The 16,160-nt window shown below is 39.3% G+C and overlaps 1 protein-coding gene across 3 annotated transcripts in view; it reads right to left on the reverse strand.

Annotated features, from left to right (window-relative positions):
- Nucleotides 1–218: 218 nt before the first annotated feature.
- Nucleotides 219–16,160, reverse strand: part of prdm11 (PR domain containing 11) — a 65,196-nt gene continuing 49,254 nt past the window's right edge. For all 3 annotated transcript variants that reach the window (XM_028794302.2, XM_028794305.2, XM_028794301.2), the window contains one exon: nt 219–7,300. In XM_028794302.2, coding sequence (XP_028650135.2) covers nt 5,139–7,300 — 2,162 coding nt within the window. In that variant the 3' untranslated portion in view covers nt 219–5,138. The remainder of the gene's footprint in view (nt 7,301–16,160) is intronic.

Consider the following 16,160-nt stretch of genomic DNA (forward strand, 5'->3'; position numbering starts at 1 on the left):
TTTGTTTATTTATTTTCTATATGTAGTTCATTTCTGAAGCATTAGGAATGAAGGTTTCAATAAGGTTCAGCAATCCTGAACTAGATGCGTGGGTTACAAAGTAAATGGATGGAAGTTTACTGCATTGCTAAGGTGACCTACTACAGTATTTTCCAGATTTTCAGTTAAGAGTGAGGATAAAGAACATTTATTTTATATAGTGTGACAGGCATTTTACAAAGAACAGAGTTATTTTACAATTGGTTACACGGTTATTACTATATATTTGGATGACACCTTTACCCAAGACAACTTACTGGGCCAGAAAATATTGCAATTCTCTACAGATATTTTTACAGTTGAAGCACAGGCATGCTAAGTGACTTGTTTAGTTTCACACAGTTGACTGTGGTCAGGAATTAAAAAGAATCCTTGGGTTTTAAGGGCCACTGCTTTAGGCACTACAGCATACTGCCTATATATGATGGTACCTCATCCAGGTTTGGCTCCTGCCTTCCACTCAATGCTGGTGGGATAAGCTCCAGTACACCATGTTCCTTAATTTGGATTAAGAAAGATCAGGAAATAGATGAATGGAAATCTAGAGGTAAAGAAACCATCTCATTATCATACAGGATCTGCTAAAGTCACTAAAAAAAATCAAGGCATATTCAAGAAATTAATGTAATTTAATTAATGTTAAAATATGCCCAGATTCCTTTTTCTTTCTTTCCATATAAATATCCATCCATCTACTGTATATTAATGTATGTTAAGCAGAAGCTTGTTGAAAAGATATAGAACTAAAATAGTCACTCATTCTACTTGCCTGGTCAAGACACGGTAACTGTTACAGCAACTAAAAAACACTTTTAAGAGTTAAATTAACATAAGTTAATTAATATTTTCAATGCCCTTAATTCAATTCAATGCCACAGGGGCCATTGTCTATCCTGGCAAAGACAGGAACAGCTCTGGACATGATGCTAGTCCTTCACCAAGACCTCTCATACACACACCCACGCTCACTTATACTAGGACAATCTGAGATCGCCAGCTAACCTAACATGAACACTTTTGTTTGAGACAGGAGGAGAACCAGAGTACATGGAGGAAATCACCACACACACAGAGAAAATATACAAACTCCACGCAGACAAAGACCTGGAGGGGGAAATCACACCCAGGATGCAGCAGAATGTGAAGCATCAGATCTAATCACTGTACCACCCAATCACTCAAGAGTTCGTTGGAATAAATCCTTGAGCCATGTGCTAACATCTGATGGGAATAAATGGTAGGGTGTGCCAGAACTAATAAGATTACAAATTCCAGTCTGTCTGAAACTTATGTAATCTGTTTTCTTGAAGGTACCTACAAGTACTTTACCTCATTCTACTAGGCTTTTGTGTTCTTTTTGGGGGGACTAAGCTGTTTTGTTAACAAAGGCTTTTTTGTGGTTTGTAACTTTATTAATCTGTGTATTTTTCGTTGGACAAGGATTCTAATGCTTCATCATTTTACTTAAAATATCCTGTCTGGTGTTTAGCTGGGAGCTTTCAAAGGGAAGGAGGACTCTACAAAGATATATGTGTTCACTACTGCAATACGCACGTTTTATACTTTAGGTTATAAATATTAAGAATCAGAGAAAAAAGTAATACCCAACACAGTATTTTAAAGTGATAAAGTATTGATGAAAATAATCAGGGTATCAATATCCATGTTTTACAATTTTTTGCTTTGGGAAATATAAACTGTATAGTATTTTTATACAAGGAACTGAAAACTGGAATGCCCAGTCGAATCAAGAGCATGCCGAATTAACCTTTGATGAAAAGAAAAACAAAATGTCTTGAACCAAAATCTGGAGGCACATGGGTCTCTCAGTGCCAAACTTGGGAATTCTTGGTCAGTACTATATATTATTTATTATCTAGCAATGTGGTGTCTTTATGACAAAAACAGCCTGGACATCATTTTTTGAGTACACAAATATATCATTCCATTCATTTTCTAGCCTGCTTATCCATTTCAGGGCTGCGGGGTGCAATTACCTATTCCTGCAGCATTGGACACAAGGCAGAAACCAACCATGGAAGGGTTGCCTAATGAAATACAGTGGTTGAGAAAACAGGAATCTAGATACACAATACAAATATGCTGAGTGTAATGAGTTCTATTGCTAATTCAGTCCTGCCTATGATGACTTTAATAAATCCATTTATCCATTTTCTTAGCTCTTTTTGTGCAGTGCAGGCTACATAAGCATGTGGCACAATGTAGGAAAATAACCCTCTACAGTATACCAATCCTTTATAGGTCTCTACCACTTCCTACTATTAGACTGTATTCTATGAATAAAAGCTTCCGTAAGATATATTATTATGACTTTTCTAGTGACATAAAGGTTTAGGAAAGCAAGTAAGATATAGTGTTGTAGATATGACTGGCCTGTAATTCTAATATTATTTATAAAAGCAATATAATTTAAACACCCAATAAAAAGGGCAAAGGAAAATCAACATTTTTGAACAAATAGTCTTAAAATGAAGGGGTGACTCCATAATTATTAGAGTAGTGTGGCTAATCTAATAAAAGGTATCCATCCATCCATTTACATATCCACTTACCCAATTCAGGGTTGCAGGTATTGATGTACAGTACTAACCCAGCAGCATAGGGCTCAAGGTGGGAACCAGTCCTGGATATGGTGCAATGAAATGTAATGAAGCAGATAGCTTTCTGTGACTGGCTGGAACCTATGCTATGAGATGTCTGAGAATAAACAGTTATGATAACAAAGTGTTAAAGTTATATTCAGTACATTGACTGAGTTATTACTGTACTATTAAAACTAGAGCACCTGCTGAACTTGGCAAAGTTGGGCTTACACAGGGTGGCACAGGGAAACGGGATATTTTGGAACTAGGTTGTTGGCAACCCTGTGGCGTCGGCAGTTATTTGGATCCAATGCAAACTTGTTTAGAACCCCTTGCCATTATTTATAATGGAGCAGTGGAATGGTGTGCAACGAGCGTTCACTGTGAAAACTTTTATAAGAATGGTGATAGTGTGACTGCTGAGCAAAGGGAATTTCAGCATCATTACCAGTTAGGATGTCATGATCGTGTCCTGTCTGCTCATGCGATTACAAAATGAGTGCATAATTTCGAAAAAACAGGTTCAGCCTTATAAAAGAAGTCCCCAGGTGGAGCCACTTTGCATACTGCCCAACAATTGATGGCAGCTATTCGCCGATTGTTTGGAAGGTGCATCATTTCATGCAATGGTGACATTCCATGGCCTCCGAGATCCCAAGATCTCACTGTTTGTGATTTTTTTCTCTGGGGACATCTTAAAAACCAAGTGTACCGCACAGGTCCTACAACCATTGCTGAACTAAAAAGTAGGATTGAAGAGGTAATAGCTGGCATGCCTCTTAAAATGTTACGTCGAGCAATGCATAATTTCCACAAGAGGCTGTCAGAATGTGCACGGAGAAATGGACAACACCTTCATGATGTTTTCTTCTAAACATAAAATGATTAATTGCATATTCTGTGCAATATATTTCAACATTAAATGTATTTTGCAATGTGTTTATTCGTTCATTGAATGTCAATTGAAAATTTCTTGTTTTCCTGCACCACCCTGTATGTCCCACCTGTAACACTGCCTGCAATATTAGAGTTCCCACTGTTGATAGAACAATATGCGCCTCTCCACTTCAGAAGCCTCTGTCCACAATAGGTAACATTATCGTGAACAGGCCCCAAAAGCCTGACAGCAGTGCATTGAGCCTTTGCCTTTCTGTTCTTTTCTTCTATGGATGACCAGTGTCACGAACTTTTGTCTAGTGCACACAGACTTAGTTTGAGAAACATTGTTTCTGGAAACAACATAGCTGGAGAACAACAAAAACAGCTATTAATTAGTGCAAAATATCACATCAAATATAAATTACAATTACATTTGTGCAAAATTTAAAACTGATGTTTAGCCTGCTTACAGGTTCTGTGATAACATGTGGGTCAAAACTTCAACTGCATTTCTGAAAAAAAAACAAAAGAAGAGGAACGCAGCAAATGGTGAGTAAAGTGCACCACTTGTGCAGGCTACGGCATGTGGCAATTTAATCTGAAAAACGTAATTAAAAACTCAGAAATAATATCGGAGATGTTGCCGTTTACCGTAACCTGGCCCAGCATAAGTATAGAATACAGAAAGAGAAGAAGTCACTATAATGGCCTACATTGATAGCAGCACCAAGAAAACCGAGAAATGAAGGCGTGGGCCTGTGTATTCTCAGTATCATAGAACATATGAAGCTATGGTGATAAAATCTTATAGTTCAGCATGACAGTTAGAATGGCAGACTGACAAGGAATGCAGCATGCCAAGCTCTCACACTTAAAGAAGGGATGCAGATGGGCCCATCAAATAGGTATATCATAGACTTCTGTTTAGCAGGGCATAACTTCCAGGGAATAAAAAAAATGACTTTGTATAGCTGTTTAATCATGTTAAGAAGCCACATGCTACCTATTTTTGGTACTGTAGCCATTGCACACAAACTAAAGGACTCAATACAAAATACAGGGGAGAAGCCAAAAGCGTGCAGGTAGAAGGCCACAATTATGCCAGATGGCCAAAATCAGATCTGACAACAGGAAAAGGGAAACAATACCTGCTTCAAGAGGTGAAAAGAGCATAAAGGTGGCCCTGAGTCAACAAGGGATATGTTTTTATGTATAAAGGGGGGTATCCAGAAACCACTGGGCCACTTCAGTCACTTTACTTTGCACACTATCCTTTGACACAGTCTGAACAATAGGATAGCCACAGTATACTGGTTTGCTGAAAGACAGTTTGACATATTTCATATTTTATCTTTTCTGGTACCGGAGGTAACTCAAACCTCATGACAATTCAAACTCACATCACCTGTGAAGCCTGTTGACCAGGGAAGTGAGGCATGCAGCATTTAATGTCATGTCAAGACAGCTGGAGATTTCTGAGGGGATGGAAGGCATCCCCCGTCTGGGCATTAAGTAAGTGCTTGATTGGATTACAGGATACTACAAGATCTTTGTATGTCTGAATTAAACTATATCATCAGTATTATGATGTCCTGTTAGATTTGTCAGCATGTCACCCTAAATGTCAGGATAAAATTCAGCACTGAGGTCTACCCCATGCAGTGCTTGCTTCGAGTCACCTGAAGACATTCTACTTAGCAGTTCCGAAGACAAAGAGTAACTGGTCCCAGACTTCTCCTCAAACCAGCTGTCCAGTGGCCTTTTCCCATCAAAGTTTGCAATTGGAGGACCATTGACAGAAAGCATAAGCAGGTCATTCATTTGTTCCAGGGTGAGTCGAGATCGGTGGTTCCGTCGGATTTTCTGCAAAGCCAGGCGTCCTTTATCACAGCATGCTGTAGAGGTGGGGAGAACTTTAATAATCTGTGCCATTCTGTTGAGCAGGGGAAAGCGCTGCTTGTATTTACAGACATGACCAATCACCTCTTTGAAGCCAGTCATGCTATAGTAGTCTGATTTCAGATCCCTCCATTCCACAACTAAGCTTCCCCTAGCATCTTTTCCGTCTCGGGTCATCTCCCGTGACAAACAAGGGATAGTTTCCAAATGCTCAAAGATGAGCTGGATGTCTTCCTCACCATAGCCCACCAGAGCTTCAGCACTGCGTGGCCACATTCCAAGATCCAACACTTGACAAGCTTTCACAACCAAACGACTTTGTGAGTCAAATCGCTGAAGCAGGATTACTTGAGTCTTCTGGCAGATCTTTTCTCTAATAGACTGAAATTTTGCTTCAGCCACTCTGAGGTTTTTCAGCTCAATTCCATTGAAGCTCTCCCTGAAGTTTTCTTCAAACTCTTGGAGATATTCACCGGGGGAGTCTGCCAGTCTTCCAATTTCATGAACAGCCTCTTCAATTTTTGTGTCCACTTGAGAAACTAACAGGTACTCCCCTTGGAAGATAAAAGCCAAGCGGGAGAGCACTGCAATAATGTCAAGGAGAAAGTAGATAAGCTTCACGGACTGGTAGTCCAGGAGAAACTGCAGCAAAGTAAGTGCAATAGCTGCTGCATCTCCTCTCTGTGTCTGACCACTGACTTCTTTAAGGTGAGACACCACCTCTAAATAATCCTTAATTAAAGCATTCAAGACGTTTGGCTCTCCAATTATCCATCTGACTGCTCGGATGTCACCTAAAAACTCAGTTTCCTCACAAAGGGTGGGAGCAGCCAGCCTCAGCTCTGCTAGCATCCTAGGGGAGTAGCGGTAAAAGCTGAGTAGTTGTTTCAAGTTGTTCTCTAGCTCCTCCAAGCATGGGAGCTCTTTTCCACTTATGGCATCCAGAACTTCTAAATGAGGCCGATGAACCATGACAGGTAGACACAGAATCCAGGGCAAGGTCTTCCTGACAGCAACATATAGATTAGCCCTTACCCCAGCAGAGATGGAGGAACCATCAAAGCCCAAGCCCACAACTAGTTCATTCTGCAGTCTCATACCAAGAATGCTAAAAGCCCTATCAACTGCATGAATGTATCCATCAGCATTTGTAGAGTTCAGTTCCTGAAGAGACAAAAACTCAGTAGCTGGAGGTCCATCAGTGGTGGTATACTGTACATACACAGCCACAGTGTCTGAAAGAAGCTCTTCAGTTTGTCCGTCCATGATCACACTGAGGAAAGGAGACTGCTTGATCCTCTCAGTGAGGTCTTCTTTAAGAGCTCTTGCAATGTGATGAATTAGTATCTGACAGTCTCCCTCATTCATGTACTGGTCCACCACTTTGAGCTCACACTTCTTTAGAAGTTCAGCAAGAGAGCGGAAGTCTGAAAATGGCCTCCCTTCCAAGGCAAGGTGATAGGCTGTGTTAAAAAGCAATGCCATGTTCCGGCACATCTCTTCAGTCTTCTCTGGGTGCATACGAAGTTTGTACAGCTGCAGACACTTTTTGTGGAGGTTGCTTTGACTGTGCAGCTTGATGGTGTGAATTTTAAATTGCTTCGATCCAATGATAAAAGCAGAAGTCCTGGAGGACTGAACAGTGTACTGACGGCAGACATGGCACCACATCTCATTGAGAGTTGGAGAGTAGCGGAGGAACCAGAACTTCTTCAGCCATTCCTGTTTAAATCGTCGGATTCTTCTCCCTGGACCACTGGATGTCTTGATGGCTTCATCTGCCATAACCATCAGGTCTGTTGCAATTGACTCATCAGCAGAGTCAACATCCTGATCATCTTCATCCAGGATGCCTGGCACAGGAGTCACTGCTTCTGAGGCTGAAAAATAAGGAGACATGCTTTGAGTTATATGGAGAAACAGATACCAAACCAGCCTACCAGAAATACATATACATTCTAATAAAAGTGACATACAGTCTTCAAAGACCCTTATCTTTTCAAGCATTTGGCAGTATTAAAGTAAATTTGATCTAAGCAACACCAAATTCAGAAGACACGCAAATTCTTTCCTCCACAACTGGAGTATTCTGAAACTAAGAAAGTCTAATACTTTAGTGAACAAAGAAGACTACACTCAGTGCACCTTGTATCATCTATAGACCTTAACATGATGAAGGAGAAGTACTATGCAGCAACAGAAAAGCATCCATTTTTTTTGGTCCTATTTCCCAATGAATTTTAAGGCAATTCACACTTTATTCAGGTCGTGAATTTCCTTTTTGACTAAGAGCAGTTAAAAGGGGGATGATTTACAGTCATAGTGGGTTTTTCAGGATGGGTTTTAGAATGATATTTTGTATAATTATCATAGGCTACTAAATATATCTTAATATGTAGCATAACATAACCATATATTCTCAAACCTGTTTAACCCAATTCATGGATGCGGATAGCCAAAGAATATTCCACTAGTACAGGTTCCAAGCCAGGACATGCTCCTGGAAAGAGAGCCAGTTAATCACATGGTCCACTAAAATGCCTAAACCCAGACTCGCACTACAGTAGATTTTGAGTAGACCATTAATCTAACTGGCATGTCTTTGATGATGTGTGTGGAAAACTGAAGTACATGGAGGAAAAGGTACGCAGACAAGAGGAGAACCTGCAAACTCCACACAGACAATGGACCAGAAACAGGATTCAAACTGAGGACACTGGATCTATGAGGTGGCAGTGCGACACACTGTGCAAATATTAAATATATGTCCTGACATTTTCATTACAGTAAGTGAAAAATAAATAATGCTTAATCAATACTACTAAATTCAAAAACTGCCACATAAACCTGTAAACACAAAGCTTATTCAGGATACTAACATTAAGTGACTTTGTCAGATATCTGCTATTTGTCATTGTGAAATGTTTGAATGTGCACATTTTGGAAACATTCCTTAATTAATGAAAGATGGCCTCTATTTTATTATTTCATAATACAGTACCTGTATGAACAGTTTTCATGTTTTTGATTTATATGTATTTCAAATAAATAATCAGACTCTTGTTGCTTATGTCTGTGGATTCATCTAGAATGAGGCCTGTAAGTCCAACTATCAGGCTAACTATAACTGTAGACTGCACCATTGCTGGGTTTGTAATATTCAAATTTGTACCATGTGTTTTTTCAATGCTTTTATTACATATCTGTTGTAGTTCAAATACCTGCCGGAGACCCACAAATGTAATTAATCTAATTTGTTTTTGTAGAAAGTAGACTTTTCTGAGTACCCCAACTGATTGAATGTCTCTATGAGGCTGAGTTGCTGCTAGCATACTAAGTACTGTAAGTACAGTACCCTTTGTCCTGCATGTCTTTTACTCCTATAAGTGATACCCTATCACTACTCATTTTTTTCCTGGTACACTCCTGTTTACTTATTGTCTAAATCCCTTGTCTCTTTTAGTTGCCAATGTACCTGTATTTAATTCTCATCTCTGTCAGTCAGCTGTCTAGTTAGGAGTCTCATGCCCAAACAACTGCGGTTTTCATCCTGAGCTCCACCCTAGCTTTATCTACCACTCTCCACAGCTCCACATGTGGCTGCATGTCACGGGATCATCCAACAACAATTTTATTTATTTCATCAGGCACATACTAATTAACCACTGTCTTCTATGAAATCAGCCACAAATCAGAAATGGTCCATTTTGTGCTTCTGTTAGAAAGCACCCACATGAATGGAACTACTCAAATGCCTGGTTTATGTGGATGTTTTGAAATGCTATCTAGTAAATATTAGTTTTACACAGACATATTGTAGTATGTAGAACAACCTGTTCCATCATGAATGTACTTAGACACAGGTACAAATACTTCCATTTATTTGAAGTCTACCACATACTGTTTTATTACTTTATTCATACTGTGTGACGATGCCGGTCCCCTACAAACTCCCTCTTCCCACATGGGAGTCTACTGAAACAACACCGTTGATAGTTATGACCGAGATGATCTGACAAATGAGGACAATTCTCTGATGATGCCAGAGGATGGTGGAAAAAGTGCCCAAGTGCTTTTACTAAAAAAAAAAACATTCAACACAAAAGTAAAACTAACAAGTGTCAATTGTGCAGTGTTCTAAAAACAGTACATATATAAATCCATACAAATCCAGTAAAAAGTGGGAATAAAATAAATCAATAAATAAATCCATTAAAAATCTGAGGTTAAAATGCAGACTAACTCCTCCTGATCTCAGTCCACCTCTTTCTCATTCTCCTCGGCTCACCCATTACTCGCTTAGCCAGCGAAGACTCAGCAGCCACAAGCTCCTTTCTTCCAACCCCCATCTGGGCTGCCTCCAGACACTGCAGCCAGACTGTCCGAGGTCAGCTCTCCTCCCTCCTTCCTTCACGCTTACTTTGTCACACCTCGGAAGCCTAGGGAGGGCACCTGCCTTGCTCGCTACACTCCACCCAAATATTCAGTGGGGCGAAATAGCCTCTAGAGCGCCAGAGTCAACGCTCCTTCGTGGGGCCCTAGCTCTTACTGCTTCCTCCTTTCAAGTGGCCAGATCATCCTTCTAAGACTGCCTTTCATGTCTTTTAACCTCTCTTTCCTTCTTTTCTCCTTTTCTTTGATTCCTTCTCTCTTTTGTGCCGGCCAGTATATATACACACACACCTGTCTCCGTGGGCGCAGTGCCTTAATCACATGCCGCAGGAAGTCAATGAAGCAATTGAGAATGATTGCACCTACACTTGCCCCAGCTACCTCATTAACTCCCCACGGTCGTGCAATTGCGCCCACGGAAAGTGACACGGGTTTACGGATTTAAAATCTGGCCCTATATCATGTACTGTTTTATAAGCTAGTCTGCTGTCTTGCTAGTTATCTGTCTTGCTACAATTTATTATTTCCTTTTTCAACCTTGACTCATTAGCTTTGATAATCATAAAATGCAAAAAAGTGTGTTACTCACAGCTGACTGACTGGTCACATCATTATAGTCTCCAACAATCCACAAATTGTATAATTTTATTTATTATCTTGCACCATAATCAGACAGACTTTTTCAGCTTTTCATTTTGAAAAAACAGTAACATCCCAATTCATTCAAGTAAAATATTAAATTAAAAAAAAGCACATCAAAATCTTTCATTTAATGACTTGCACACAATTTCAGCAAGCCAGATGGCTTTGCATACATACTGTTGTGCCTACATGTTTGAGCATAGAGGTGGAGTTTTTACAACAAAAATTAACATTATCATTGTCGGGAGTCTGAGTTACCTTTATGAGAACAAATTTCAAGGGCACACAAGAAGGAGAAGAGCAGCAAACCATTAGCAACATACCTGTTTGCCCTCTCCACAACAAAGAACTCTTAATCTGAGAATGCAATGAGAACTGGTGTAACCCTCAGTTAAGCTACAAAAGGTATTAAAATCAACATCATTACAATCTAACAGAATGCAAGTGGGCAATAGAGTCCTTAGGACAGAAAAAAAGAAATGAGAGAGAAAGAGAGACAGCACCTATCAGCCTGAGGGAGTGGCAGAAAGAATGCAATAATGGCAGTGGGCAGGCACTGTGCTGGCACTACTAACATGTTCTATATTTTATGTAATATATACTAGGGAGTGTTTTGGCACACTAAACCTTTTACTTTGTTTCATGCTTATTTATCCAAATCATGCTGGAGCACCTAATGCATGGAAGTTCTGTGGATCCCAACTTTAAAAATTAAGGTTTAAGCCATCATATGTAAAAATGTACAACCTTAATTTAAGATTATAAAATGACAACAAAAGTTTAGAAGCAATGTCTCTATGACCAAACAGTGAACTTTGTGAGCTGGAATGTCAAAGATCTTAATCACAAATTAAAGAGGAAGAAAGTATTATCTCACCTAACAGGTATAAACACAAAGACTGTTTTTCCTTGAGACTCACGTGATCAGCAAGGATCAGTTTCGGTTGCAAAGAGACTGGACTGGCCAAGCACTCCACTACAGCTATACAAAGAAAACTAGAGGTGTGGGAATCTTAATTTATAGACCAATTTCATTTACAGTATCAGATGTAGTATCTGATCTTGAAGGGTGATATGTGATGGTGATGGGTAATTTATTTAATTGTAAAGTGATTTTGATAAATATCTACACACCCAATGTGGATGCTAGAGAGACCTCACCCAAAATGTATATGCATCGAATCCTAATTCTAACACTCACAAAATTATAATGGCCAGAGACTTTAATTGTGTTTTAAATCCAGACCTACATAGGTCTTTAGCTACAGGGGAAATAACATCTAACACTACAAAAATGATCATACAGTTTTTAATTGATCATAACTTATCAGACACATGAAGATTTCAAAATCCACACTTAGAGTATATTCCTTCTTCTCACCAGTACATCATTGTTACTCAAGAATTGATAATTTCTTTATACTGTAGATAACAATTTCTTGATCATGATCAAATCTTGCAAATATGATGCTATTGTTATCTCCGACCATGCCCCTCTGATCATGGAGTTCATTTCTTTATGCCTCACATACTCATCTCGCAGATAGCATCTTAACCCCCTGTTATTAGCTGACGAGAACTATACAGAATTTATATCCAAGCAAGTTGATTTTTTTTGAGACAAATGCATCCACAGAGGTTTCTACAGGAATACTCTGGGAAACACTGAAGGCATTTTTAAGAGGGCAGATTATCTCATATCTCTCCTACAAAAATAAATCGGAAACCAAGAAGGCCTCAGAGTTAATCAGAGAAATTACCAGAAAAGATCAAGTACACGCCAGGTCTCCAAATGAGGCACTTTTTAGAAAAGTACAGGTCTGCAATCAGAACTCAACCTTTTGACAACAAAAGAAACAGAACAACTCATTTTAAATTGCAACATCATTACTATAAACACGGAGAGAAGGCTAATAAGTTCTTAGCTCAACAAATCCACAAGCAGGAAGTTCGCAATGCAATATCAGTAATCACCAACACAGATGGAGATAGAATCATTGGCCATAAAAATATACTGCACACATTTAGAGACTACTATAAGTCCTTATATTCTTCTCAGTTTAAAGAATACAAGACAAAATCTAATGTGTTTTTATACATTACAGATACCACAGCTAGATACTCTTCAGTTCAGAGGAATTGGATAAACCTCTGACACTTATCAGAATTATTAGACACTATAAACTCACTTCAGAGAGGGAAAGCACCAGGTCCCAATGGCTATAACAAATTTTCAATCAGGTTAGCTCCCCTTTTATTAGAGACATTTTCAGAAGCCAGAGACAATAAAATTCTACCTCAAACTTTTCGCCAAGCGTTAATTACCATTTTTCCAAAGAAATATAACAACTTATTACAATGTGCATCATACAGACCAATCTCACTTCTGAATAATGATGTTAAAATACTCCCCAAAGTCCTAGACATTTGGCTTCCAATCTTCAATGCCTATTTAATGTAATATATTACATTACATCTAAATTACACAAATAGATGAACACACATTAGCTTGGTCTGCAATAGAAATAAAATCAGGCAGTACTTCTTTATATCCCTTGCTTTGTACACCAGTAAATACAAGGTATCATCAATATACTAAAAACCCAATTGTCCTTCATTTACTCAAAATATGTAACTAATGTAGGAAGCACTTCCAGTTAGAGAATATTTTATCTGTGGCATCTCTACATGATAACCAACTTTTTCCACCCTCTCAAACTTACACAGTTTTTAATGTTTGAAAAACGTATGGGATTAAATCATTTAGAGATTCTTATATAAATAATGTATTTGCATCCTATGAACAATTACACTCTAAATTTACTTTCCCATCAACACAATTTTTCCACTATCTCCAAATCAGAAACCTTGCTAAACAAAATCTGCCCAATTTTCCTCACCTCCCACATACTGTATTTCTATTCCAGAAGAGGTATTGATCACTCTTGAAGAGTCATGCAGCATTTCTATAATATAAAAAAACATTTTAAAGTCTCTTCATTTTAAATATCCCAGAGTATAGTGGGAAAAGGATCTCTTACTCAACATTTCAGAAAAGGAGTGAACATCAGCCATGCACAGAATTCACTCTAGCTCCATATGTGCAAAACATTCAGTTATTCAACCTAAAATCTTTTATCGAGCACATCAACTCATTTAAAATTGTCCAAAATGTTTCCAGGGTAAGATTCAACCTGCAAATGTTGCAATCAAGCTCTTGCTCCACCATGCCACATGTTTTGGGCATGTACCAAATTAACATCAATCTGGACAAAATGCCTTTCAGACAGCCTTGGTGTCACAATCTTCCCCTAATCCATAAATAGCCTTGTTTGGTGTACTCCCAGATGGACTTAAAGTGAAGAAGGACAAACAAACTGTAATTGCCTTTACTTCACTATTAGCATGTAGACTTCTCTTGCTTAAATGTAGGAATCCTAACCCACCTCTTTTAAGTCAATGGGTAACTGATGTTACAGTATATCCATCCATCCATTTTCCAACCCGCTGAATCCGAACACAGTGTCATGGGGGTCTGCTGGAGGCAATCCCAGCCAAAATGGGGCACAAGGCAGGAACCAATCCTGGGCAGGGTGCCAACCCACCACAGGACACACACAAACACACACACACACACCAAGCACACACTAGGGCCAATTTAGAATCGCCAATCCACCTAACCTGCATGTCTTTGGACTGTGGGAGGAAACCGGAGCGCCCCGGAGGAAACCCACGCAGACACGGGGAGAACATGCAAACTCCACACAGGGAGGACCTGGGAAGCGAACCCAGGTCTCCTAACTGCGAGGCAGCAGCGCTACCACTGAAAGAAGAAAAAATCTAATTCTGTCTTAGAGGATTTTCGCAAAACGTTTTAAAAACCTGGCAGGTTCTAATCAATAATATTTTAGAATAAGCACTTATATTGTGGAGAAAGACTGCTTTCTTTCTTTACTACTCTCAATTACTCTGGCTGTTGGCCTTCTTCTCTTTCTTGTGTGTAGGGGTTGAATTGAATTTAGTTTTTTTAAGTTTGACTTGAATGTATGGAATGTTACATGTTTTTAATAATTTAAATAAAAGAAAAAAAAATTAAAATTAAATTAAGAGTCACTGTTAATCCACTCACAGTTCAGGTTTATAAAGTTAATCTTTTTTATTTACTAGGGGGCTCCGCCCCCTGTTCGCTTCGCTCACCCACCCCTGTGTTTGGTTTACCGGATATACAATTTAAATACAATTTAAATTATTATTTCCACTTTCACTTTAAAAACTTTTGTAAAAACAATACTTGTCCTTTATTTTCGGCCCTGTGCTTGGTTACATCTCTTTCTCGCCAGACTTATAATGCTGCTCACGTTGTGAAGGGGGGGGGGGTATGTGGCGGGGGGGGGGGGGGGGAGATGCTGAATGCACGCTAAGGATATGCCACCAGATCATCTGCTGTCTTTTTGCTGCTTGTGAGCTGCCTGTTCTGCTTGTCGCATGTCATTGTTTTAGGAGCTGGGAGCACATGATGCTTGTCTGCCAAAAGCAATCCAACAACTGCTAGGTTAGATGTCTGTGGACTTGTTTTAAATGATGGCTCACTGCCTTGTCTCGCGTGCCCTCAGGAGCAAAAACAATAATTGTCCTTTATTTCCGGCCCGGGGCATGGTTAAATCTCTTTCTTGCAAGACGTATAACGCTACTCGTGTTGTGAAGGGGGTTGGCAGCTGCTGTCATGCTGACTTTCGATCATTTTAAAGCCTGTACAGCCGCTGTCCTCTCTGCTGCTCGCTTTGTGATTGCTTCTCCGTGATCATAAATATACACCTGACCGAATTTTGTTTTCTTTGAAATTAAACTTGTCGTTGCTTTAACTGTTGCGGGACCACAGATTCTCATAGCACATGTTCCATTATTGTGTAAATCTATGTTTAGTGCATTGAATGATGCAAATGTGAAAAGACTTTGTTTTCTGCTCTTTGCCTTTTATTTCTGACCTCGCTTTGTCCTGCTATTTTTTCAATTACACCTGGTGCTGATGATTAATTTCCTTTTGTCTGCGCTAATGCAATCTTTTAGTCGTCGATGTTTCATTTATAACGTTTTGTCCTTTATACACTTTATATGCACTGAGACCCCTGTATCTGTGTGTGCTGCGTGCCTTTCCACTACTGATTTTTTTTGCTGGCCGCGCTCCGATATTGCTTGTAAGTAGGGCGTGTCTTGCAAGAATCTCATGTTCTAGATCCCCGCGAGACGCTCAGAGGCCATTCTCTTTCGTCTCGGGGTTCTTTTATTTGTCTTCCGTGATCTTAACGTGAAGATCACGTATCATCTCCTAGTCAATCCCTCCCACAGGATTTTTTTTATAATAGAGAGAAATGTTAGCAGCAAAGGAAGTTGCCCCAGGTCTGAACTGTTGTTTTGGGATAATAATACCCTCTAAGAATTGGATCTTGTGGGGATGGACTGTAAAGTGGCGTTGGGAGTACACCAAATCCCTCCAGAAGATTGCCCCAGCTGCAATCAAAGAATTAGGTTCATCTGTCAGCAGATAGCAAGTTTCAGTTCACCACCAACTAATAATATGATGTTTGATAATAATATAATAATATGATGTGCAAGGGAAGAGCACAAAATTTACAGAATATGACTACTTTAATAGACCAGCCATTGACATTAACATTATGGTGCCCTGAGATGGGGGAACTATGTATA

Source organism: Erpetoichthys calabaricus, chromosome 2 (genome assembly GCF_900747795.2).
Source record: "Erpetoichthys calabaricus chromosome 2, fErpCal1.3, whole genome shotgun sequence".
NCBI lineage: Eukaryota > Metazoa > Chordata > Cladistia > Polypteriformes > Polypteridae > Erpetoichthys > Erpetoichthys calabaricus.